General features: G+C 42.6%; 2 protein-coding genes across 7 annotated transcripts in view; one reads left to right on the top strand and one right to left on the bottom strand.

The window, feature by feature from the left end:
• MACROD2 (mono-ADP ribosylhydrolase 2) overlaps positions 1–16,035 on the top strand; it is a 987,387-nt gene extending 971,352 nt beyond the window's left edge. For all 6 annotated transcript variants that reach the window (XM_083431708.1, XM_083431705.1, XM_083431709.1 and 3 more), the window contains 2 exons: positions 4,686–4,754; positions 11,290–16,035. In XM_083431708.1, coding sequence (XP_083287834.1) covers positions 4,686–4,747 — 62 coding nt within the window. In that variant the 3' untranslated portion in view covers positions 4,748–4,754; positions 11,290–16,035. The remainder of the gene's footprint in view (positions 1–4,685; positions 4,755–11,289) is intronic.
• Positions 1–24,992, bottom strand: part of LOC310673407 (uncharacterized protein) — a 73,844-nt gene that overhangs the window by 37,358 nt on the left and 11,494 nt on the right. The window lies entirely within an intron of this gene.

Below are 24,992 nucleotides of genomic sequence, written 5' to 3'. Positions count from 1 at the left end.
CCCAGCAAGGTTTCTATGTGAGCGTTGCCTTGATTTACCGTATTTTTTGCTCTATAGGACGCACTTTTTCCCCTTCTATAGCTGCGCGTCACCTTTCCAGTCAGGAGAGCGTGCGTGGGGCTAAAGCAGGCTTTTGCGAGAGGTGAGGGAATTCCCCCACTTCCCAGGAAAGCCAGGAGAAGCCGCGATCTCTTTAAAGGGGTTGCGCGGCTTCTGCCGGTTTTGCGGGAGGTGGGGGAATCCCCCCACCTCCCAGGAAAGCCAGGAAAGCCCTGCGCAGCGTCTCCCGGCAAGGAGAGGTTGCGCTGGGCTAAAGAGGAAGCCAAAACAGCGAGCGGGATCCAACCTGCTCTCTGCCTTGGCTTCCTCAATAGCTGTGCGCAACCCCTCCGGCAAGGAGAGGCTGCACGGGGCTAAAGAGGAAGCCAAAACAGCGAGTGGGATCCATCCCGCTCTCTGCCTTGGCTTCCTCCATAGCTGCGCGCAACCCCTCCGGCAAGGAGAGGCTGCACGGGGCTATGGATTCTTTAGCCCTGCGCAGCGTCTCCTGGCAAGGAGAGGTTGCGCTGGGCTAAAGAGGAAGCCAAAACACCGAGCGGGATCCATCCTGCTCTCTGCCTTGGCTTCCTCCATAGCCGCGCGCAACCCCTCCGGCAGGGAGAGGTTGTGCGCAGCCTGTACGCTGCTCTTTGGGGCTGGGGGGGAATATTTTTTTTTCTTGATTTCCTCCCCCTAAAAACTGGGTGCGCCCTATGGTCCAGTGCGCCCTATGGTGCGAAAAATACGGTAAGTTTGGTGGAACATTTGGCAGGAGGAAAAGTTGGGGATATTCTGGACTCTAAGGACCATGTTGATGCAGCACTTATTTTTTCACATATCTATAGAGTGTGCAGTATTATTTAAGCCTTGAACAAAGTCTGTGCACCACTGGTAAAAGGTTTAGTATTGCAGCCACACACATCCTGACAAGTTTGGAAGTTGAATACAATTCACAAGCAATTCAACAGACTCTTTGCAGGTGTATTGATATAACAAGAGTGAGTCAGAAGCAGACATGCTTCATAGCATATGACCAGCATATTTACATTTTTTTGGTCTTCTTTATTTTTAAACTTTCATTCAGGTGTGCATTTATTTCAGGCAATTTCACACAACTTTCACACAAGAGCTTTCCAGGGAAACTCCCAGTATCAGCAATGGATGTACCAAAACAGCTTCTTCCAGAGACTTTTATAGAGACAAGTTATTAAAGCTTATGAAAGGTCTCATTCAATCCTACAGGAACAAATCAGAAGAAAGGCTGTGAAAGTATATTCAGAAGTACTAAAATCTCAGAGGCCATATGTTTCTCTTATCCATTTTACAGTCCATTTACAGTCTTTGATTCTTTCTAATGGCAAATAACTGTATTATAACAACAGCATTTGTTGCTTTTGCAAAACCGCAACAATGGGCATTATGGTGAGGGAACTGAGGTTTAGGATATTCTATATAAAAGAAGCCTGAACTATAGAAAAGTTAGAGCTCAGGTTCCTTTTTAATTTCGATCCCTTTCTGTTTCCACATTCTATAAAACTAAACAAAATAGAGCATTCTTGTCAGTATCAAAATAAACATTGCCAAATAAAAACCAGCTGCAAAAAAATGCAAGGAAAATCCATAGTAAAGGACTAAATTCAAGCAAAATAATTAAAAATGAAAATGAGCTAAAAAGTATAAATTTCAACTTTTCAAAAAAACAAAACCTGATTCGCAATGGAGCAAAAGAAAATCAACTCATTCTTCCTCACCATCGTACATCAATCAATCATCCCATTAAATGAATCAATCCAATTAAATGCCCAACTCCCTATTCTCTATTTTTTCTAGCCACTGTCAATAATGTGGACAGGCAACATCATTTAAAGCTGCTGCTGCTGTGCCTGGGAACTTCAAGGCTGGATTATTGCAATGCACTCTGCGTGGGGCTGGCCTTGAAGCAAACTTGCAACTGGTCCAAAATGCAGTCGTCACATTGCTGACTGGGTTCCATTTGGAAACCCAGTTCCAAATTGAAAGAGTTGCATGGCCGAATTCAAACACATCAGTGTTTTAAAAGCCCCAAATGGCTTAGGCTGCAATTGTTTGAAAGATTGCCTATTTCTGTTCACACCCTCTCCACTTTTAAGATCAGCAGTGTGAGCCCTCTTAGCAGTTCCACCACCCTCAGGAGCTCTGGTGCGATGGGAAGACTGGGAGACGGTATTCTCTTTGGCAGCTCCTAAGGTGTGAAACTCCCTTTCCACCGAGGTGCATCCAGCACCTCCATTCTGTAGTTTCTCCTGTATGTTGAAGATACACCTCTTTCCCTGGCCCATGAATGATATATACCGTAGTTTTCTGTGTATAAGACTATATTTTTTCCTAAATTTTTGAAGTTTAAAGGGTTGTCTTATACACGGATAGTGCATAGTTGTTGTTGTTTAGTTGTTTAGTCGTATCCGACTCTTCGTGACCCCATGGACCAGAGCACGCCAGACACTCCTGTCTTCCACTGCCTCCCACAGTTTGGTCAAACTCATGCTGGTAGCTTCGAGAACACTGTCCAACCATCTCGTCCTCTGTCGTCCCCTTCTCCTTGTGCCCTCCATCTTTCCCAACATCAGGGTCTTTTCCAGGGAGTCTTCTCTTCTCATGAGGTGGCCAAAGTCTTGGAGCCTCAGCTTCAGGATCGGTCCTTCCAGTGAGCACTCAGGGCTGATTTCCTTCAGAATGGATAGGTTTGATCTTTTTGCAGTCCATGGGACTCTCAGTTTCCTTCAGCACCATAATTCAAAAGAATCAATTCTTCGGCGATCAGCCTTCTTTATGCTCCAGCTCTCACTTCCACACATCACTACTGGGATAACCATAGCTTTAGCTATACGGACCTTTGTCGTCAAGGTGATGTCTCTGCTTTTTAAGATGTTGTCTAGGTTTGTCATTGCTTTTCTCCCAAGAAGCAGGCGTCTTTTAATTTTGTGACTGCTGTCACCACCTGCAGTGATCATGGAGCCCAAGAAAGTAAAATCTCTCACTGCTTCCATTTCTTCCTCTTCTATTTGCCAGGAGGTGATGGGCCCAATGGCCTTGATCTTCATTTTTTTGATATTGAGCTTCAGACCATATTTTGCGCTCTCCTCTTTCACCCTCATTAAAAGGTTATTTAATTCCTTCTCACTTTCTGCCATCAAGGTTGTGTCATCTGCATATCTGAGGTTGTTGATATTTCTTCCGGCAATCTTAATTCTGGCATGGGATTCATCCAGCCCAGCCTTTCGCATGATGAATTCTGCATATAAGTTAAATAAGCAGGGAGACAATATACAGCCTTGTCGTACTCCTTTACCAATTTTGAACCATTCAGTTATTCTATATCCAATTCTAACTGTAGCTTCTTGTCCCACATAGAGATTTCTCAGGAGACAGATGAGGTGATCAGGCACTCCCATTTCTTTAAGAACTTGCCATAGTTTGCTGTGGTCGACACAGTCAAAGGCTTTTGCATAGTCAATGAAACAGAAGTAGAATTTTTCTGGAACTCTCTAGCTTTCTCCATAATCCAGCACATGTTTGCAATTTGGTGTCTGGTTCTTCTGCCCCTTTGAAATCCAGCTTGCACTTCTGGGAGTTCTTGGTCCACATACTGCTTAAGCCTGCCTTGTAGAATTTTATGCATAACCTTACTAGCGTGTGAAATGAGTGCAATTGTGCGGTAGTTGGAGCATTCTTTGGCACTGCCCTTCTTTGGGATTGGGATGTAGACTGATCTCCAATCCTTTGGCCACTGCTGAGTTTTCCAAACTTGCTGGCATATTGAGTGTAGCACCTTAACAGCATCATCTTTTAAAAATTTTAATAATTCATCTGGATAGTGCATAGTACATTTTCTTAATTTTGAGTCCCAAAAATTCTGTCTTATAAACAGAAAAACACGGTATATAGGAGCCACCCTATTCTTGTGACTGTAATTTGTTTTTAAAATTCTATTTTAATTGTATTAAAATTGCTGTAACCCATTGTGAGATATTAATGGAGTAAGGAAAAATAATAACAACAGCGTGTCTTGGGTGCCTGTGCAAATTCTTCTGCATAGAGTAGCAGCTCAGAGAATCAACCCTGTGTAGGGCTCTGTGGCCTCTGTCTCAGAGCATTTCTTCAGTAGTCAGACGGTGAAGGTGCTCATGAAGAATAAAGGAAATAAAGTGAGAAGCATACTTGCTGCCTGGACCTGCATTATATAGCATTTGACTGTAGTGCTTGATAAATACTGTTTTGCCTATCAGGTCCTGCTGTGATGCAGCTATTGGATTCTCCCAATCTTGTGAGATTGGAAACGAAAACATTGCAACATCTGAATATTCTTCATGTAAAAATTGCACCAAATAACATTAGTGGTAATATCAAAGGTGGTATTTCAAATTGGGGGTTGGAGGGTGCCAGATTCACAGCAATTATAGCAACATTCCTATTTAAAGAAAGTGAATTGGGCTTTGAGGTGTGGAACTTCACATAGAAGTGCCAGCAGTTCAGATGAATTTGTATTACATATTGATGTTTGGAAATGTACTTATGCAATGGATTGCTCTGAAAATAAGGATATAGTTCAGTTACTAGTGCTATTAAAAATGTGCCGAAATATAATCTTACTACTATTTAATTTGTAGTTGAAATGAATAGTCAGGCTGAAGACACAGATGAACCTACAGAATCCCAGACAGACAATTAATTTGTAGGTAAGTCAATTCACTTTTCTTTTCTGTCGTCATTTTTTCTTTTCATTAGCTGGCTCATGTATGATTCATGTATAGTCTTTCTGCAAGTTTTGGGCCTGTAGAAGCCAAGAAAAACAAAAGAAAAAGAGCATGAATCACACTTACATTCCAGAATTCTAAAATTCAGGAGATTGTATATGTGCCAATCACACATTCAGTCCCAGCTGTCAAGGGCTGAAGATATGTATGGGCAACAGAACTCCATTATATGAGAATCTGAGTAAATAACTGGTGTGAACCAAACTTTACAGCTGCAACCATTTTCATGTTTGCAGAGAATTGAAAAAAAAAGAAAGAAGACCTGTGACCATTTCAGACACAGCTGCTAGTTGTTTCAGAGTCATGCCAGATTCACCTTCCATTTATATATGTGATGAAGGAAAATAATGCTTTTTTCTGAATTGGCCATGACATCACTTCACATGCAAAAGGAGTGGGGAGAGAAAGATTCTGCTACAGCAGATATGCCACTACTGTGTCTGATCTTTATAATATCCTACCCATGAAAATGAGTGATCATCTCTCTATATATTACTGTATATAAAGGGAAGGGGGCTAAAGTGGTCTATGATTAACCATGAAATCTACACATGTCCTCTCAGAAGACATTCAGTTTAATAGGATGTATTATTTTTTTTAGAGTTAAGCGTGTCTAGAATTACAGCAATGTGCCCTACATACAATTTTTTAAAAAATATTAAAAATGGACACTAGTTGCGTGTGTAGGTCCCTAGGCCACCCCTCAAATAACTTCACACATAACACGTAATTTTAGTTTTGGTTTTTGGGCACTATTTTGGCCACAACTTTATTAAAATACAAAATCGGTGAGTGGTTGTTTAGACATTGGTTATGACTATCTGTCCCCCCGCCTGGGACAGAACTGGCATCCCGAGGTCCGATCGGTAGCCAGTAGAAGAGAAAGTCAAACTGGGGGGTCACCTGAGCTAAGCGTCGGACCCACGCCGCTCTCCCCAGCAGCTCCCCGAAAGCTTGCCTGCCCGATCCTATAACAAGGATTCCCATAACAGGGATTGGGCGGCCCTGGTCCCATAACAGGGATTGGACGAAATCATGGCAAGCCCCAGGATTCCTTTAACGGAATTCCCTTCATCGCAATAGGAGGGGCAGGCACCGCCTGTTCAGCCCCCTCCACCACCAGCATATTATAACCAATGCCTAACCGCAACCTTACAAGTTGTGACGAATTGCTGAGTAGTAGGCAAAAACCAAATGGCACAGCCAATCACCAAATGGCAAAATTCCTACTAGGCCCCTGCGCCAAGGCAGACGACCCCCATGACAGGCAAAGCAAGGTCAACCGGAAAAGAGGGCGGGTGGGCGGGTGATCCAATGCACTCTGCAAAGAGAAAGAGAAACCAGAGTGCACCAATATTTAAAGACTATGGTCCCACCCACTCAATTTGCAACATATAATTTGCCCCAGCAACCCGGTTATCCAATCACAGATGCCAGGCAATAACTATTAACCAGCCTGGCAACAAGAGGCCTGGCCTGGTGGCCCACACCGCAACACGTGCTCTCATTTATTGGAGAACACGCTTTGCCAAATAAATCCAGTAACAGCATTCTGGATGACATCCCAAGAGAGGATGTATTCTGTGGTCACCAAGGTGGGACCCCTGGACACAGATGTGCCCAGGCAGACATTTGCTTGAACCCACAGGATTTCTTCCACCTGCTTCTTGCTCAGTTTATTCTTGAAAGAAGCATTCTATTGTTGCCAACAGAATAGGTTGTGTTGTGTGTTGTGCCTGTGTCTGTGTCTGTTTCCTCGGTTGACATGCCCACCAGCCCCAAAAGCTTGGCAACCCCCTAGATGTGTATGTTTTATTTATTTGTATACCATCCTGCATCCGAAGATCACAGGGAGGTTCACAACATGTGTGTGTGTGTGTGTGCTTTAGACCAACAAAACTCCAGCAAAAGCAATGTGAGCAATTAAGAATGGTGACTTTTTTAAAGTTGGAACTCACTGGAACTCAGTTCCAGCACCTCTCAGGTGTATGCCATTGCCTTTTTAAGAGAACAAGGGAGATGTTCATGGTGAGTTCTTCTAGAAAAATAGCACTGCAGAATAAGCATGTTGAATTACAGTTTAGGAAGATGATAAGCTAGAATTAATCTTTGCAGTAGACTGGCTTTTGAACTGTCCATACACACACACACACAGTGGTACCTCGGGTTAAGTACTTAATTCATTCCGGAGGTCCGTACTTAACCGGAAACTGTTCTTAACCTGAAGCACCACTTTAGCTAATGGGGCCTCCTGCTGCCGCCGCCCCGCCGGAGCACGATTTCTGTTCTCATCCTGAAGCAAAGTTCTTAACCTGAAGCACTATTTCTGGGTTAGCGGAGTCTGTAACCTGAAGCGTATGTAACCTGAAGCGTATGTAACCCGAGGTACCACTGTATACACACACACACACACACACATATATATATATATATATATATATATATATATATATTTGTTGTTTAGTCGTTTAGTCGTGTCCGACTCCTCATGACCCCATGGACCAGAGCACGCCAGGCACCCCTGTCCTCCACTGTCTCCCGCAGTTTGGCCAGACTCATGTTTGTAGCTTCATGTTTGTCCAACCATCTCTTCCTCTGTCGTCCCCTTCTCCTTGTGCCCTCCATCTTTCCCAACATCACGGTCTTTTCCAGGGAGTCTTCTCTTCTCACGAGGTGGCCAAAGTATTGGAGCCTCAGCTTCAGGATCTGTCCTTCCAGTGAGCACTCAGGGCTGATTTCCTTCAGGTTTGATCTTCTTGCAGGCCATGGGACTCTCAAGAGTCTCCTCCAGCACCATAATTCAAAAGCATCAATTCTTCGGCGATCATCCTTCTTTATGGTTCAGCTCTCACTTCCATACATCACTACTGGGAAAACCATGGCTTTAACTATATGGACTATATATATATATATATATCAAACACACGTAACCTAAAAGGTGTGCCAATTCAGTTACAGAATAAATAAAATAAGAATAATAATTACTCACAAATATTGGCACACACATATCAGCTGGATTCCTAGACAGAAAAACAACAACCCAAATTATAAAATGCAGTTTTGAGATCACTTTGGAAGATGGGTACTACACACGCACACAGAGAGAGAGAGAGAGAGAGAGAGAGACAAACAAATCCGTTTCTACCATTCTTTTGTAATGCTTGTTACAAGATACCAATATCATATAGACTGTGATGTGTTATTTACACCCATAATGGGATTTTGTGTATCTCAAAACCAAATATAGAAGCTTTGTAACAGTGGCAGTTCTGTCACAGAGATTTTCAAAGCGTCTTATTACTATATGTACCTTTTTGTCCTTGTCAGTATATTGACAATATACTGCAGTGCTGCCGATGGGAGAAAGAAATAGGGCCCTGCTATAGCCTCCGTTTAAAAAGTTGTCAGCCAAAAAGGAGGGGAGGCCACACACAGCATAACAATTAAAATGCTACATTGAAATTCTTCTTTTCAGTTTCACCATCTAACTCATTTTCATTCTCTCTCTCGGCATTTATATACTAAAAATAAAGCTATCAAGTGCTTGCCATTTTAGAAATAGTTTGGAAGGCTATGACCTCCATTGAGCAGAAAAATATAACTAGTTTCTATAAATTGCTTTCATCTAAATGGAAAGACACTCTTTTTCACTGAGTAGTGAATTGAATTATTTATTTTCCCCACAAATATACAAAGATTCAATGGAATTGGCTAATAACTTTCTTTTTTCTTTTTTGCTTGTTAATTCCACCTGATATCTCCTAATGCATATATTTGTGGGGAAAATAAAAATATCTGATTTGCAGAAGGTGGGAGCAATCATTCAAAACTTAACCTACTCTTGTACCTCAGTACTTCATGTATTAGCCATGGTTAGATAGACTTGACCAGGGTTGCAGAGACGGGAACCACAATTCATTTATTTTTATATTGTAAGTGCAAATTTGTTTACAGTGCATATAGGCTAAGAAATAAGTCTCACTGAGTTTAATAGGAACTATGTTCAGGTAGGATTGCTGCCTTAAAGTCTCCACTAGAAGGTTGAGCAACTTGTGCACACGTATAAATACAGTTATTTTAAATAAATGCTTACTCAAAACAAAGGAAAGAATGGACAAAAGTACAGACACTCCTATCTTGGTTTAATAAGCTGAGGTACCAATGCCATATTTTGGCCACACAAACAGGTTCTTCCCTCCTCTCCTCATGTGAGCCACACAAAAAAGCCAGAAAGCCTTCTACTAACTGTAGTTTAACACTGAAGTTATTACCAGCCATGGTTGGAAGTTGGCTTAATATTCTTGTTTGTTCTGAGGCCCTTAACCACAGTTTCCCAGTTTGGTTGAAACAGGAAACTATACTTAAGAGACAGGGCATCCACAAAGCTGCTGTCTGTTCAGCCGAAAGGCTCATTCATACTTAGGAGTCTTAAGATGAGATAGATATTGACGAAGTAGTGAAAAGATAATATATATGTAACAAGAAATTGGGGGAATGAAGGACATGGATAAAATATATGAGAAACTCATGCAGTGTAGTGAGTTGAAGAGATGGAAGATAGGATAAAATAATACTTAACCAAACATGAAGCAGTATAATTACTTACTTATAATAAAAGATAACGTAATAGCAAAGAAGCCCGGAGGAGGAGAGAGAGAGAGAGAGGAACCCAGCCAGGTATGCAGAGAAAAAAGCTCAAGAAAACGGGAAAAACTTCAGAACAAATAATCCCTTTCACTACAGACCTTTTACAGAGTCTAGTGTTATCGCCTTGTCTGATCAAAAAGCTTTTGTCATCTGCACTATAGAAACTGTAAGGAATCACTAATTGAATAAGCCATTTTTTAAAAAAACAAAACAAAAAGCTATCTCTAATTCATATTTATATCATCATGTGATGTTTCTCAGAGTCCTTCCACTTTTGCCCGCAGAAGCTTTTAAAAATAGCAAGTAGGCAAAAGATTAGAACTTTGTGACAGCTAGAAACACACGTTCTAAGCAGATGAGATCACTCTCTTCCTTTCAGTTCCCACAAAGCTAATCAAAAAAGGAAGCATAAGCTTTATGATGCACCACGAAGATAATTCAAGGTGATTCAAAATTAATAACTGATGCTAATAATGCTTTGGATGCAAGCTCACCATTTAATTACTCTGTGATAATCAGTTTCTAACATCCTCATAATTAAGTGCAATAGTTCATGGTAATGCTGGTGGTTAAAAATATGGATGTCACAAAGGATAGCAAATCCTGCATTTGTAATATGCATCTACTAGCTCACTGCCGTGCTCATTTCACTGTGAGGCAAGCATCTCCACCCACAAAAACGGTGCAACCCGATTACAATTAATTACAATTTGTCCCACTGTTGCACCTGTGTGACCAGCATTCATAAGACAAAGCTGGCTGCTGTTGGTACATGCTTAGGACTTTTTTTGTTAATGTTTTTTAACTCCTTACTTGGACTTTCTGCTTATTGAGCATCCATCCCGATTTGTTTACACCAAGTTTGCAGAGAGGTGAGAAAATGTTCCGGTAACTTCTTAGTGAATAGCATACAACCTGAAAACTACAGGGGTACCTTGGGTTACATACGCTTCAGGTTACATACGCTTCAGGTTACAGACTCCGCTAACCCAGAAATAGTCCCTCGGGTCAAGAACTTTGCTTCAGGATGAGAACAGAAATCGTGCTTCAGCGGCACGGCGGCAGCAGGAGGCCCCATTAGCTAAAGTGGTGCTTCAGGTTAAGAACAATTTCAGGGTAAGAACGGACCTCCAGAACGAATTAAGGACTTAACCCAAGGTCCCACTGTATATGGAAAAAGCTTATGCCCCAGTTCCAAAATTAGAAATCCTCAAGTTAAGCCAGAAAGTTTAATGGTAGCTGCTCCTCAGTTTTTCCTCCACATATTTGCAAAGCCAGGACTACTAAAATGTAATGTCAGAAGTAGCCTTCCAAAAACACAGGTAAAAGTACATCGTCGGTGCTCCTGTAGAGTTCTGTGACATTACAGTAATTGCATGATGAGTTGCTTTCTTTCCAGTACGTTTCCGGGCACAATTCAAAGTGTTGGTGCTGACCTTTAAAGCCCTAAATGGCCTCAGTCCAGTATACCTAAACCCCATTGTTCTACCCAGACACTGAGGTCCAGTGCCGAGGGCCTTCTGGCGGTTCCCTCGCTGCAAGAAGCCAAGTTACAGGGAATCAGGCAGAGGGCCTTCTCGGTGGTGGCGCCCACCCTGTGGAACACCCTCCCACCAGATGTCAAAGAGAAAAATAACTACCAAACTTTTAGAAGACATCTGAAGGCAGCCCTGTTTAGGGAAGCTTTTAATCTTTAATAGGTTTTTGTATTTTAGTGTTCTGCTGGAAGCCGCCCAGAGTGGCTGAGGAAACCCAACCAGATGGGGTTTTTTGATTATTATGATGATTATTATTATTTCCATCCCCGCAGACGACCATGATGAGAGAAGAAAAGAAGAGGAGAGTGGAACAAGAACTGCAGTCACTGGTGCACTATATGACAACTTTATGACTAGCAGACAACAGCACACCAAGGAGAGTGCGGGGAGGGGGGAGGGGGACTAAGGATAAGGATCCTTTGCATTTGTTTCTCTTCTTTGTTTCGTTTTGTTCAGTACACAACATGAAGCTTCTCTACTTTGATCACGATGGTCTTGTTCAATCTTCTTTGCTTCGACCCTGTATGTTTTTCATCTTCTTTTGAAAATCTAAGCCCCTCTGCAGAATATGTCCGCGCACACACACACACCCTAAATATTATTTCTCAGCTCTAATACCTCTTCAAGGCAACATGTGCGAATGACCTTTAAACGTTGTTAGAAATCCTCACAGGTCTAGGGGAATGTTCTTATCCTTTGCCATACTGGTACTTGTCAGCCTGTCAAGGCCGGAGCCTCGTAGTGTTAGGCTTGTTATACTTTTCTGTGGGCAGCGGGGAAAGTATAAGAACTAGAAATGCATAGAGGCGTGTGAATGGAGATTTCAGGACCCTTGTGTCAGATATTACTGCTCCCATGTGGAATCTGCTCAAACAAACATTTCTGGTGTTGTTGAAGTTGCCTGCAGGTAGCCTTATGCAAACCAGAGGTTGGAAAATATTTCCATATGGAGATTCTCCCTATGATTGAGCCATTCCATCTGATAAGAGGCTTGCAAGCATTGCAACGCCTGTGTTTTTCAGTACACTTCATGTAAGGGGCTGGTGACCATTGAATTGGCTGTCGGGTGCATTTTAAGTTATCCTTCATGGATGTATGAGGTTACTCATGGGCAAAAAAAAGAGACATAGGCTATGGCGTTTCTAGACTAACTTGACTTTTCATATGACAATCAATTTCCGTAGTTAGCAAATCCTTTGCTAAACTACTCACGGCGTGAAACATTTTTGTACCCCAATTGTGTTGCCACATGGCCCAATATTTTATTATCTAGTAATGGTCAGTTAAGATATGGAACATTACTATCATTTTTGGTGCCCTCTGATGAGAGGGAGAGCTGATATTCTGCATCTAGCACATTATAAAATGTGGCTTCTGGCTTTAACAATTTCTTGTCAACTCTTGTTATATTTTCAACTGCATATGCACACTTTTTAATACATAAAAATGCAATTAACAGTTATTTGGTGACGAATGTTGTACCATATGTCATCTGTTCTGCTCGCAAATGCTGCGCTCGACTTAAAAACAAGAATTTTACATTCATTTTTCAACCACACTGTAAATTAAAATGATACCCTACTTGCAAGATTGAAAGAACACACAGCATGAGTCCATGGTTTGATATTCTGAAAACTATTTTCCAACTGCTGTTAAAAACAATTAGAGGAATGTTTTTACATTATGGGATTCTGGTTTAACTTATTATGCATAGACACCATCCTCCACAGTCCTAAAATAATTTTAGGAATTTTCAAAATAACAGCAACAACCCCAAACAATAAAGGTGTGGTGTAGTGTGTGTGTGTGTGTGTGTGTGTGAGAGAGAGAGAAATTGAGCTAAAATCTATCAGCCCTACTCTTTTTCTTCCAGTTTTGCCAACTTGAATTTGTAACAAAGTAGTAAACATATTTTAAGCTTCCACAATTGTATATGGAAATATGAATTAGTTTACCGCATGCCACGTAGGTGGGTTGCCAAGCCAAGGCTGCTGTTTCCATTGTGATCTATAGTTGTGTTGCCAATTAAGCAACATTTATGTCTGGGCAGGGGGAAGAAACACTGTGCTATGAAAAGATGGCATCGTCTATTGCTAATTTCACCTGTCATTTCCAACCATCCGTTGCCGTGATGTCCAGAAAGTAAGATTTTTTCCCCATCTGGAATCACACAGGCATTAATATAATCAGCATTAATATGAACCTAGGTTCCCTGTATAATAAATTGTATGGGTTACATTTAAATCCATGTCGTCTGATATTTTGCTATACTTAGTAAGAATGTATTTTAGTCTCCCATTATACCTGTGGAGCTCCTGTGCCTCTTCTTTTAAATTCCTGCTAACTGGAATCAGAAGTATCTTTTTTATGTTTTCTGCCCCACCTCCCTTCTCTTTGTGTTGATTCATCATTTCCGCTAGATTCCACGTACTGTGATCGAAGGACTAGCAAGCTATATGTCACAAGACACACCCCAAATTAGCAGAAGCAATCTGCATGTGGAAGCAGCCTTCAGAGAATGGATTACCTTGCCCAATTTGATCCAATTTGAGGTGGTGGGGCTTTGTAAAAATCCCACATACAACACATGGGGCTACCTAAATGATACCCTTTAGTGACTCACATGCGTCTCACTACTTATCCACACTTCGTGCCCTGCTGCCTTCCTCTAGGGAAAACCATTCTTTATGCTCAATTGGAGCAAATGGCAATTTGGGTTTTCTCCAGATTGACGTTGCCTCCCATTTAGCACTAAGGAGCAGGTTTTCCCCAGGAAAGGAGAGAGGCAAAGGGGGAAACCTCAGAAGTGTGGACGAGCCCTCAGTCGAGTTGATATGCTCAGCCAAGCTTTGGCTTAGCTCTGCATGACGTGGCAGTAAAAAAGAAAGTGGAGAGGAACAAAGCAGTATATAAATTCAATAATAAATAATAGAGCAACTGTGAACTCTCCAGAAGCCCAGTAAGCCATAATTTGGAATGTTACATCATGTGAGCCAATTTTCCCCCATATGGGATTGTAAAGTTGTATGGGCGAGATTCAACTAAGGAGTCCCATCAGTGGAAGCCATGCACAAGAACCTCTGCTTGTGCAATGAGGTTCCCCGTGCCCCACCAAACACCCCTTGAATTGGTTGGGGGGTTCAGGACAACCCCTGGAACAGCACATGGGGGGGGGGAGATAGGGGAGATGGTTCTATCTGGCAGGTTCCTGGCAGAACAATCGGAAAAGTGAAGCTGAATTCCTCCCCGTGTGTAGTTGAAAATAAGCAATGTGCACGCAATAATATAGTTTCCCATTTTCTTTTGGCTTGTGCTATACAGGCACATGCTTATGCAGCCTAAGTAGTTGTTTTTTTTTTTAAAGAGCTTAGTTAGAAGTAGATTCACACAGTAGATTCTACAGAAAATATCAAAGCTGGACATGAGCTTGGAGGTGCATGGGGTTAAATCCAGACCATGCCTCCACCCTTAGCCATATGTTTGGTGCTGCTTGGCGAGTGTGCCTGTAGGTGGTATCTGTGAACATGAGGATCCAAGTGGGCACAGCAGCAGCAAATTATTCCTCTGAAAAGCCTCATCTCTGTATGTAGTGGAGAACCAAAGCCTGCTGGCATCTAAATCCCCTCAGGCAGCATTGTGATTAAGTTTTAGAAAGGAGCAGACAAAAAGGGGACCAGGCTAGACAATAGAGGAATGTAGAAAAATATGCAGAGACACGAAAATCTGTTTGAACTTCTACTGAAGATGGAGAGGTGTGTGACATAATTAACTACCAAAATACCGCCCCCCTTGCACATGGCAGTAATTTCATTGCCATTTCCACTTAACCTTGGTCCTCCTTAACAGTGGTGCTTCTTTCTGAAAGTTTTGCCTCAGGATGCTATCACGAAGTGTGAAGCAAACACAGAATCTCAGACCGCAAAGGTGGGGAAGGTCGATTAAATCGCAACAGTCTGGTGTCAGATTTGACTCCGTGACTTATGATTTTCTCATTTGGGACTGTAGGGCTGTATGTGCTTTCGGGTCAGGCGGGGTGGCCGTTTTTAAACTAAATAATGCAGGCAATAATACAATTCCCATTTTCTCAGCTACCGCTGCACACAGAACACTCTTAATACAGCCTGAGTAGATTCTGTTAGAGCTTAGAGACATACACGCACAGTAGGCTCCGTAGAAGATATTAAAATGTGTGAACTCTTACATTAACACCAAGTTTTACTGACATCTAAAAGATATACCGCCCCCCCATCCTGACTGCCTTCACAATACTTTGCACATGGAGAACAGAGGCCCTATATTACTTGTGTTTGCATCCAAAAACTATTATCTTCACGTTATTGTTCCTAGGTGTCCTTTTCATGTCCTCATTCTACACTGAGGGGGGAGACTCTATGCTAGCAATTGTTCTGATGATTGACAAGTTTCCTTTTCATAAAAAGTTTACAGATGAGATGTCTGGGACATTACTTTCTCTAATATTGGACCGCATACTATTCACTGCAGCTAACTGTAAATCTCTCCCTGAAGCACTGAAAAGCCTCTTTTGTGAATTAACACTGTTCTGCTTATGCACTTGATTTCAAAGAAGACATTTCTCTATATGCAGTGCATGTTCGCTTTGCTTTTAAAATGACAAAGTTAGCAAAATATGTTGGATATATTTTCTTGGGAAATAGGATTTTTATCATACAATTCATCAAGGATTTGCCTTACCCTGACATTTGTGATATAAAGAAAGTCAGAAAAAAAATGTAATTTTCTTGATCAAAAATATGTTTTTACTTCAATGCAAATAAATGTAGTCTCTTGCTTGCAAAATATCTTCTAATATAGACTGCTAAATAGGGTTAACACAAGCCTCTTTTGTTAATCTGACATTTAAATGCTGGACTTGCTGATGAATCTGTTCTTTTCCTTTTGTCTGTGCCATACATAACTGAAAACTCTAACAAATGATGCCTTCATACTAAAATGTTTGTGAAAAACAAAATCAGAATAAAACTTGTTCTGAGATTGAAGCTGAATTGCTTGTGTTCCTCCCAGATTTGCACAGTGTGTGTTCCATGGGCTCTGTGCTATTTAACATTGAGTATAGTCCTAATCAACATTGTCACTGATGTTTTCCCTGAAGAAAGACTGCTCATGATGTTTGGGGATTATTCAAATATCGAAAAATATTGCAAAAGCTATAGAGAACATTATTTAAATAGGAAGATGCACAAAATTCTCACCACTGTTGAAAGTTCTGGCCTTAGTATAGCTGCTTTCACTAACAATACACTCTCACCCTGAGATCATCAAAAGTATTGCTGAAATATCTGAATCTATACCAACACAGAAGTGTGTGCACCAATCACAAGAATTGGTTCAGACACCAATTCAATGCTTCAGAAAACAGCCTGCCTCATCCCAAAGTGCTTTGACAGCTGCCTGAATCAGCTCAAATTTTGTTTTATGGTTGGTGGTTTGCTTGTTTCCTTTGTCTGCATGAAGGGCAGGTGGGAGGCACATATCCTGAGAAAGAGCACATGCCAAAGAGTTATGAGCTCTTGAAAAATTACCAGTGGCAATGTTTATCCCACACATTCTCCAATGATGCTTGTTACTTGCCAACTCAATTCTCAAGTAAGCCAAGAGAAGTTTGCCTTCTCAAGGGGGCTAGAAAAAGAGGGTAGCTGTAGGATTTTCAGTATACTATGCTCTACACTATGAAGTATAAAATGTGCAACAAGCCCATTTTTGATAGTTGATGGGCCTAGTTCCAAAACAGAAGCTCCAGTAGCAGCCCTACAACATTTCCCTGTTTTTTAGTCTTTGTAAGAGAAAGGTAAGTAAAAGGTAAAGGTACCCCTGACCATTAGGTCCAGTCGCAGACAACTCTGGGGTTGCAGCGCTCATCTCACTCTGTAGGCCGAGGGAGCCGGCATTTGTCCGCAGACAGCTTTTGGGTCATGTGGCCAGCATGACTAAGCCGCTCTGGTGAACCAGAGCAGCGCACAGAAAGGCCGTTTACCTTCCCGCCGGAGCGGTACCTATTTATCTACTTGCACTTTGACGTGCTTTTGAACTGCTGGGTTGGCAGGAGCTGGGACCGAACAACGGGAGCTCACCCCATTACGGGGATTCGAACCGCCGACCTTCTGATCGACAAGCCCTAACACATCCACACAAACACAATCTAAAAAGGTGTAATATAGCAAGCTGTCTTAAACCAAATCAGACCATTAATCCATCAGTGTTTCTCAAACTTAGGTCTCCAGCTCTTGTGAGACTACAATGCCCATCATCCCTAACCACTGGTTCCGAAAGTGTGGGGTGATGGGAACTGTAGTCCAACAACGACTGGAGATGCAAGCTTGAGAAGCGCTGAAGTTCATTCTGGTTAACACTGACATTTGGTCGCTCTGTCCAGGGAGATCTGTCTGGGATTTAGAACTTGGGGCCATATTTGTGCAAGAGCGGATGCTCTGCCATTGAACTGCAGCTCCTCCAAGCAAGCAAGGAGGCTGCCACACATACATCTACGTGCCAGCAAGAAAACAGCACCAGACATCCAAACACATTCAACACAGATGCAGAAAGACATCCACCTGCTTACTGCTGATGGGCAATGACAAGAATTTCCTGCACATCAAATTTGGGAGGCAAAATTGTTATAAGAACCTGGCTGGAGTCGTTTTTTTGCTCTAACCTCACATACGACAGATTTCACAGTGTTCTGTCTAAAGCAAGCCGTTTCCACGAAAGCCAAACAAGCTGCACAGGAAACCCAAGTATTTCCATAAGTAAAACCATTCAGCCAAAACAGCTCTGAATCAAAAGGTCCATCAACACAGCTACCCTGTTTTCAGTGCAATGATAATTGTAAGACTCCTTTGCTATTCTGATCCTCCAGCTCGGGTCAGTAGTTTTCTTCTTCCCCTTGGAAATCCCATCCTGGTTTGCTTGCCCGACAAATGTGCATGAGTACAGCTGGGGGGGCAGGGGAGGGGGCAAAATGATAGGAGGCCATATCTACTTTGCTAAATGAAAATTATACAGCGAGAGCTTGGTTCTACAGCCACTCCAGAATTGGGATGAGGTTTGTTGAACATCGAAAGTGCTCCTTTGCCGTTTTTCCTCAATGAGATAATGCTGGTAAAGCAGACTCTACCTTTTCTAGCCTTCTGCCGCTGTGGTTTTTGTGTCTTTGTTTAAAAGCCCAGAGTAAGAACAATTCAACGGTCAAAAATTCTTCCATTCATCCCATGTGTTGCCTGCAAGTACCCTTGACAGCTCCACCCAATCCTTCCTTCCTTCCTTGTTGACTGAATATATATACCACCCTATACCACAAATAAGGTGTTGAGTTTGTACTTTTCAGGTTTGGTTTGAGGCGCACATAAATCCCCAGCTATTTTTAAACCCATCTTTAGTGGAAGGGGCAGGGTGCGGGGGATACAGGCAAAAGTTAGATTTTCACGGTCACACTACATGTGTCCTTGCACTTCTTATGTTATTTCATCTTTCCTGGCAAAATGCTTAATCAGAATGACAAAAACGGTATCACCTGGTTGGAAATAAGGGAAGCTAAAAGGCTGGACTGGATGAATCCCAAGCCAGAATTAAGATTGCCGGAAGAAATATCAACAGCCTCAGATATGCAGATGACACAACTTTGAAAACAGAAAGTGAGGAGGAATTAAAGAACCTCTTAATGAGGATGAAAGAGGAGAGCGCAAAATATGGTCTGAAGCTCAACATAAAAAAAAGGAAGATCATGGCCACTGGTCCCATCACCTCCTGGCAAATAGAAGGGGAAGAAATGGAGGCAGTGAGAGATTTTACTTTCTTGGGCTCCATGATCACTGCAGATGGTGACAGCAGTCACAAAATTAAAAGACGCCTGCTTCTTGGGAGAAAAGCAATGACAAACCTAGACAACATCTTAAAAAGCAGAGACATCACCTTGCCAACAAAGGTCCGTATAGTTAAAGCTATGGTTTTCCCAGTAGTATTGTATGGAAGTGAGAGCCGGACCATAAAGAAGTCTGATCGCTGAAGAACTGATGCTTTTGAATTACGGTGCTGAGAGTCCCATGGAGAGTCCCATGGACTGCAAAAAGATCAAACCTATCCATTCTGAAGGAAATCAGCCCTGAGTGCTCACTGGAAGGACAGGTCCTGAAACTCAGGCTCCAATACTTTGGCCACCTTATGAGAAGAGAAGACTTCCTGGGAAAGACCCTGATGTTGGGAAAGATTGAGGGCACAAGGAGAAGGGGACGACAGAGGACGAGATGGTTGGATAGTGTTCTCGAAGCTACCAACATGAGTTTGACCAAACTGTGGGACGCAGTGGAAGACAGGAGTGCCTGGCGTGCTCTGGTCCATGGAGTCACGAAGAGTCGGATACAACTAAACGACTAAACAACAACAACTCTAAAAACATCCGGAGGGCACCAGGTTGGGGAAGGCTAGACCAGATTCTGGTGCATTTGAACTGCTGGGAAAAAATATGACGTGGACTTCTAAATGCTGCAAATGTGGCTGTAGGTGGATGTCCTGATTCCTGAACTACAGTGACCTAGATAGACTTTTGCTCCTTCCAACACTTTGCTTCTCTGTAACATGCTTTATGACAAGTTTTTGTGAACTCTGACTATGTTGCTTAAATTAGAGTAAGGTCAATTGTGTTGGCAGGAGATGAGGACGCCCCCTCCCTTTCCCTGCTAGGTGGCGTCTTCAAGAAGATCTGCAGAGGTTGTTTACCATTAAGAATAATGTAGCATATTAACACTTCCGGGAAAACAAAAAAAATAATTGCATCCCTTTTCAAAAATGATAATAGAGCAGCAAAGTTTTTTAGTTGCTCACTGAGAATTCTCTTCCCAGTGTGACAAATTAGTCCTTTGCCTTTGACTATCTTCCATTTAAATTAAACACAAGATAAAACACAATGAGAGGCATGGAGTGGTTTGTTTTGCAGAAAAATAAATACATCCAAATGGGGAGCCCGAGAGCAGGAGCAAAAGGTCATAGGATACATTTAGCACTTTTGATATTGCTGCATAGCCATCCAGCTGGGATGGCTACATGACATGCGATGCCTGAATGCTTTTGTACAGTGGTAGCTCCTGCCTATTACTTTCCAAATTAAAATCTGTTGCTTTTGGTAGCGAGACCAAATCCAAATTCTGCTTCAACATAAACACTTGGGACAAATAGCCTCTCAACTAGCAATGTCAAGTTTCACTGGCCCTTTTCAATCCATTTCTAAGATCAAGTAACCTATTCATTTCAATAATTGCAGCTGTTCTGCTCATTACTCAATTATTCCAAATTTTTGTGGAGTCTTCGTTGCGATTTGTTTGTGGGGTGGTTATATGACAATGAGCATTCATCGTGGGTTGCTTGTGGGGTGTTTATATGTCTTTTCCTTAGTCGTTTGTCTATCCCACACTTCTCAGGGCATTTCCTCACCTAATTGCAGAAAGCTGCTGTTATTGTTTAAGTAGCTTTGTTGCATTGAGGTGACAGCAGTGGCGTAGCGTGGGTTGTCAGCACCCGGGGCAAGGCAAGTAATTTGCGCCCCCTAACCCGGTAGGGGCAGAGAGCTGCGAGCGCCCCCCCCCCGATGTTGCGCCCGGTGCGGCCGGCCCCCCCTGCACCCCCCACGCTACGCCACTGGGTGACAGAACAATTTTATGCACTTTTAATTGCACAAATGTTGGGCTCCAGTGTGCACTTGAATCCCTCCTGCAAAACAGTGACCATCTGCAGGTGAACTTAGTCCTTTGCTTGTTTTTCAGAGCACAAGCTCCCAGAATTTGGGTGAAGGGTAGCAATAGCAACATGTATCTTATATAGGCATCACTAGTTCAACTGGCTTAATCGCCACTTCCTCACCCCAAGCTGTCCTGGGAGTTGTAGTTCTAGGAAAAGGAAAGGGAAAGCCATAGATCATTAGCTGAGAATTCTCAGCACCCTTGCCAGACAACAATCCCCAGGATTGTTTTCCCTGGTCCCCTGCTAGCAGTGTTCACTCACTTGCAACCAGATCCTGTACATATTTAGCCAAAGGCAACTTCCACTGATTTCAACGGGACTTGCTCTCAACTATCAGTACTGTCCACCCCGAACAGATAAAATGACTTGGGGAGGCAGGCAGTTGGAATACCCAGTGATTTGTACATAATGCCAAACCATGGAAGACAGGCTCAAAAGTCCTCCGTAGGGATTTGACTAAGTTCACATTTAAAGGCAGACTTTTCAAAAATTGCATTTTCCAAAACAATTCACAAACCAAAGCACAGCCAACCTTCAAAATTTGCACATCTCTGAATTTTGCAATGCAGTTCTCAAGCCAAGTAACGCTTACCAAAAAAAAATGCACGTAAGAGGACAAAGTGCGCATAACAGTGCATTTCTCATAAATGGGGAAATTGCTTTGCCTAAAGAAATTTGCACTGACATTTTTTTCTAAAAGACAACACCCAAATATTGCTGCAGAAATGTGGAGCATGGAATTTGTGATGAGGAAAATGAATCATAGAATCATAGAATCATAGAGTTGGAAGAGACCACAAGGGCCATCGAGTCCAACCCCCTGCCAAGCAGGAAACACCATCAGAGCACTCCTGACATATGGTTGTCAAGCCTCTGCTTAAAGACCTCCTAAGAAGGAGACTCCACCACACTCCTTGGCAGCAAATTCCACTGTCGAACAGCTCTTACTGTCAAGAAGTTCTTCCTAATGTTTAGGTGGAATCTTCTTTCTTGTAGTTTGGATCCATTGCTCCGTGTCCGCTTCTCTGGAGCAGCAGAAAACAACCTTTCTCCCTCCTCTATGTGACATCCTTTTATATATTTGAACATGGCTATCATATCACCCCTTAACCTCCTCTTCTCCAGGCTAAACATGCCCAGCTCCCTTAGCCGTTCCTCGTAAGGCATCGTTTCCAGGCCTTTGACCATTTTGGTTGCCCTCCTCTGGACATGTTCCAGTTTGTCAGTGTCCTTCTTGAACTGTGGTGCCCAGAACAGTACTCCAAGTGAGGTCTGGCCAGAGCAGAATACAGTGGCACTATTACTTCCCTTGATCTAGATGCTATACTCCTATTGATGCAGCCCAGAATTGCATTGGCTTTTTAAGAAACAGAATGAAATGAAACTGACAGATTTGCCTATTCCTGTTCCTCCAACTGCCTAATCCTCAATCCCAGGGTTCTTCCCCTGTGGAGAGAGACAAATATAGGCAAGAATAATGGCAGAGACTCTTGGTAGCTGAGATAAAGCTTGGTTGGCCTCAAGCCTTGATACATGACCTGCGGAAAGATTTCTGATATATTCACAACCATTGATTCTGCAAAAACAGCAAACTACTGGTCACTGAAGAAAACTTTTGATTACACAAACAATAGGATTTGGGATGGATCTCCAACTTCACCTGCATCTCATAGCCTTGTCCTAAAGTCTGAGTCACCCTGACCCTCTCCTTGTGGGAAGGCCGTGTAGGCATTTAATACTATAAATCAGGCATAGGCAAACTCGGCCCTCCAGATGTTTTGGGACTACAACTCCCATCATCCCCGACCACTGGTCCTGTTAGCTAGGGATGATGGGAGTTGTAGTCCCAAAACATCTGGAGGGCCGAGTTTGCCTATGTCTGCTATAAATACATGGCAAAGGAGCATATATCCAGCTCTACCCCCTGCAGGCTAGCCTGGATTTAGCAGGCAAATTCCGGTTTCCTCTGCTAAGCATGTAAGTGAACAAAGCCAGCCAGGCAAAATAGATCCTCATTCAACTGTCTCCTTCTGCTGCATTGAAGTGGTGCTAATGAGTTCAGTGATAATGTCTGAGATCACAAACATGCTATTAAGCAGTGACTGGAAACATTGTCTAAAGAAGCATGCCAAAGTGAGCCTTCTCCCGTGATCAAAGAGTGGGATTTTAACTCCCACATAATACATTCTTACACCTGCCTCCTAGCATTTCAGGTGAGCAAACACTGACACTACAAGGTAGGGTTTTCTCCGTGGAAAACATGTACTAGCAATACCACAAGCTACAAAAATGGGTGCATGATCAATGACTGTAATGATTCCTGTAACGACTCCAGTGTATCAGGGGAAACATTGCGAATCCATATTCAAGACAGCTCAGAACATTGGATATTGTAATATGAATGCCGTCAGAAACAGTAGCAACTTTATTAAACTTTTGTGAATGCCCAAAGGCTCTGGCTACTTCATTTGTTTAGCACAAGTGGTGTGCTAGGTGCTGAACCCAAAGGGCTTTCATGTAATGGATAAGAAAAGGAGAAAGATAGGGGAAAGCCAGGGACTGATTCAGAATAGTGTTAATTCAAGATGCCAGTAAAGTTCACCTGCCAAGCTTCCTTCAAGGAAACCCTTTGGAGAACCACAGACACAACCAGATCTACTTCTTAGTATGCATTCATGATGAGTTGTGCTCATATTGTGGCTGCTATTGAGGCGGCCACAGACAATACCCCTTCACATCTGTTTGCACTTGCAAAAGTTTTGGGGCAGTCACACTGCTTCATTTCCAGTCAGTGCACATCCCATAACTTGCTGCTGATGTCTCACACAGGCATACACACACACACACACAAACAGAGCACACACAGTAGCACTCCCAAAGTCGCAGTGGGGTTTAAATTGAGAAAGCAGGGCGAAAGCGTACAGTCGCGCAGGGGAAAATTCTAAGAAATAAAGCAGGCACGCAACAACTGAATGGGGGTAGCCCGCAGCCAATAACTCACGCAAAACATCCCTGATGAAAGAGCCTCCTTTCTTCCAAGTAAAATCCACGTGCTCGCTTCCTCGCTGCTGAGCTCGCGGAGGAGATGCAAGGGAAGGTCCTGATTCGCGACGGGAAGGCGGAAAATGAGGCAGAATGGCTGGCGCAGCAGTGACATAAACTGCAATCCACGCCCACTCCAAGCCGCCCGGTTGGGCGCTTACCTGTGGGCGTGGTGCGCCAGCCAGGTGAGTGGGTGATGCAGAAATCGCGTCCCGCCCACAGCACCTCCCCTCTTGGAGGGATTGAGAGGCTAACCACAAATGTTCTGCTTAATCTCATGTTCTGACCAATATCCATTTCAAAACGACAAATAACTTTCTGCTGGGGTAAATACAAACACAACTACTCTGTTTGCACTTTAGTAAAGTACCTGATCCATGATCGGATGAAATAATATTCCTTAAATGTGAAATGTGGACCACTTATAAACACCATCTCCAACTCCTTGAAAGATTCCATCAATGGTGTCTTTTTTACACATCACTTGGGAAGACAAGTAAACTAATGCCAGTGTACCGGAAGAAGCAAAGATCACCAGTGTCGAAGCAATGATTCTTCAACATCAACTTCGTTGGACTGGTCATGTTGTGTGGATGTCTGATTATCATCTTCCAAAGCAACTACTCTATTCCGAACTTAAAAACGGTAAGCGTAATGCTGGTGGTCAACAAAAGAGGTTCAAAGACTCTCTCAAGGCAAATCTTTAAAAATGTAGTATAAACACCGACAACTGGGAAACACTAGTTTGCGAGCGCTCCAATTGGAGAACAGCTTGTACCAAAGGTGTCATGGGCTTTGAAGACCCTCAAACTCAGGATGAAAGGGAGAAACATGCTAAGAGGCAGACATGCTTGGCAAACCCTCACCACGATCAACTCCTGCCCGGAAACCTATGGCTCCACTGTAGAAGGATGTGTGGATCCAGAATTGGCCTCCACAGTCACTTACGGACTCACTTTTAAAACCGTGTTTATGGAAGACAATATTACTCGGCTACAAGTGATCGCCAAAGAAGAAGAACATGTTCACATGAAATAATATTCCTTAAACTGGCGAAAGTGGTTATCAACATATGTACAAGAAGCTCTATATGGTATAGAAAAGAGACAAAAGTTATGAAAAAAGGTAAGTTATCTTATTTGAGATAAATAATCAGCCGAATTCT

Source organism: Podarcis tiliguerta, assembly GCF_965153285.1.
Source record: "Podarcis tiliguerta genome assembly, chromosome: 3".
Classification (NCBI taxonomy): domain Eukaryota; kingdom Metazoa; phylum Chordata; class Lepidosauria; order Squamata; family Lacertidae; genus Podarcis; species Podarcis tiliguerta.
The sequence above is the reverse complement of the archived record's forward strand: the minus strand, read 5'-3'. Positions and strand labels throughout refer to the sequence as shown.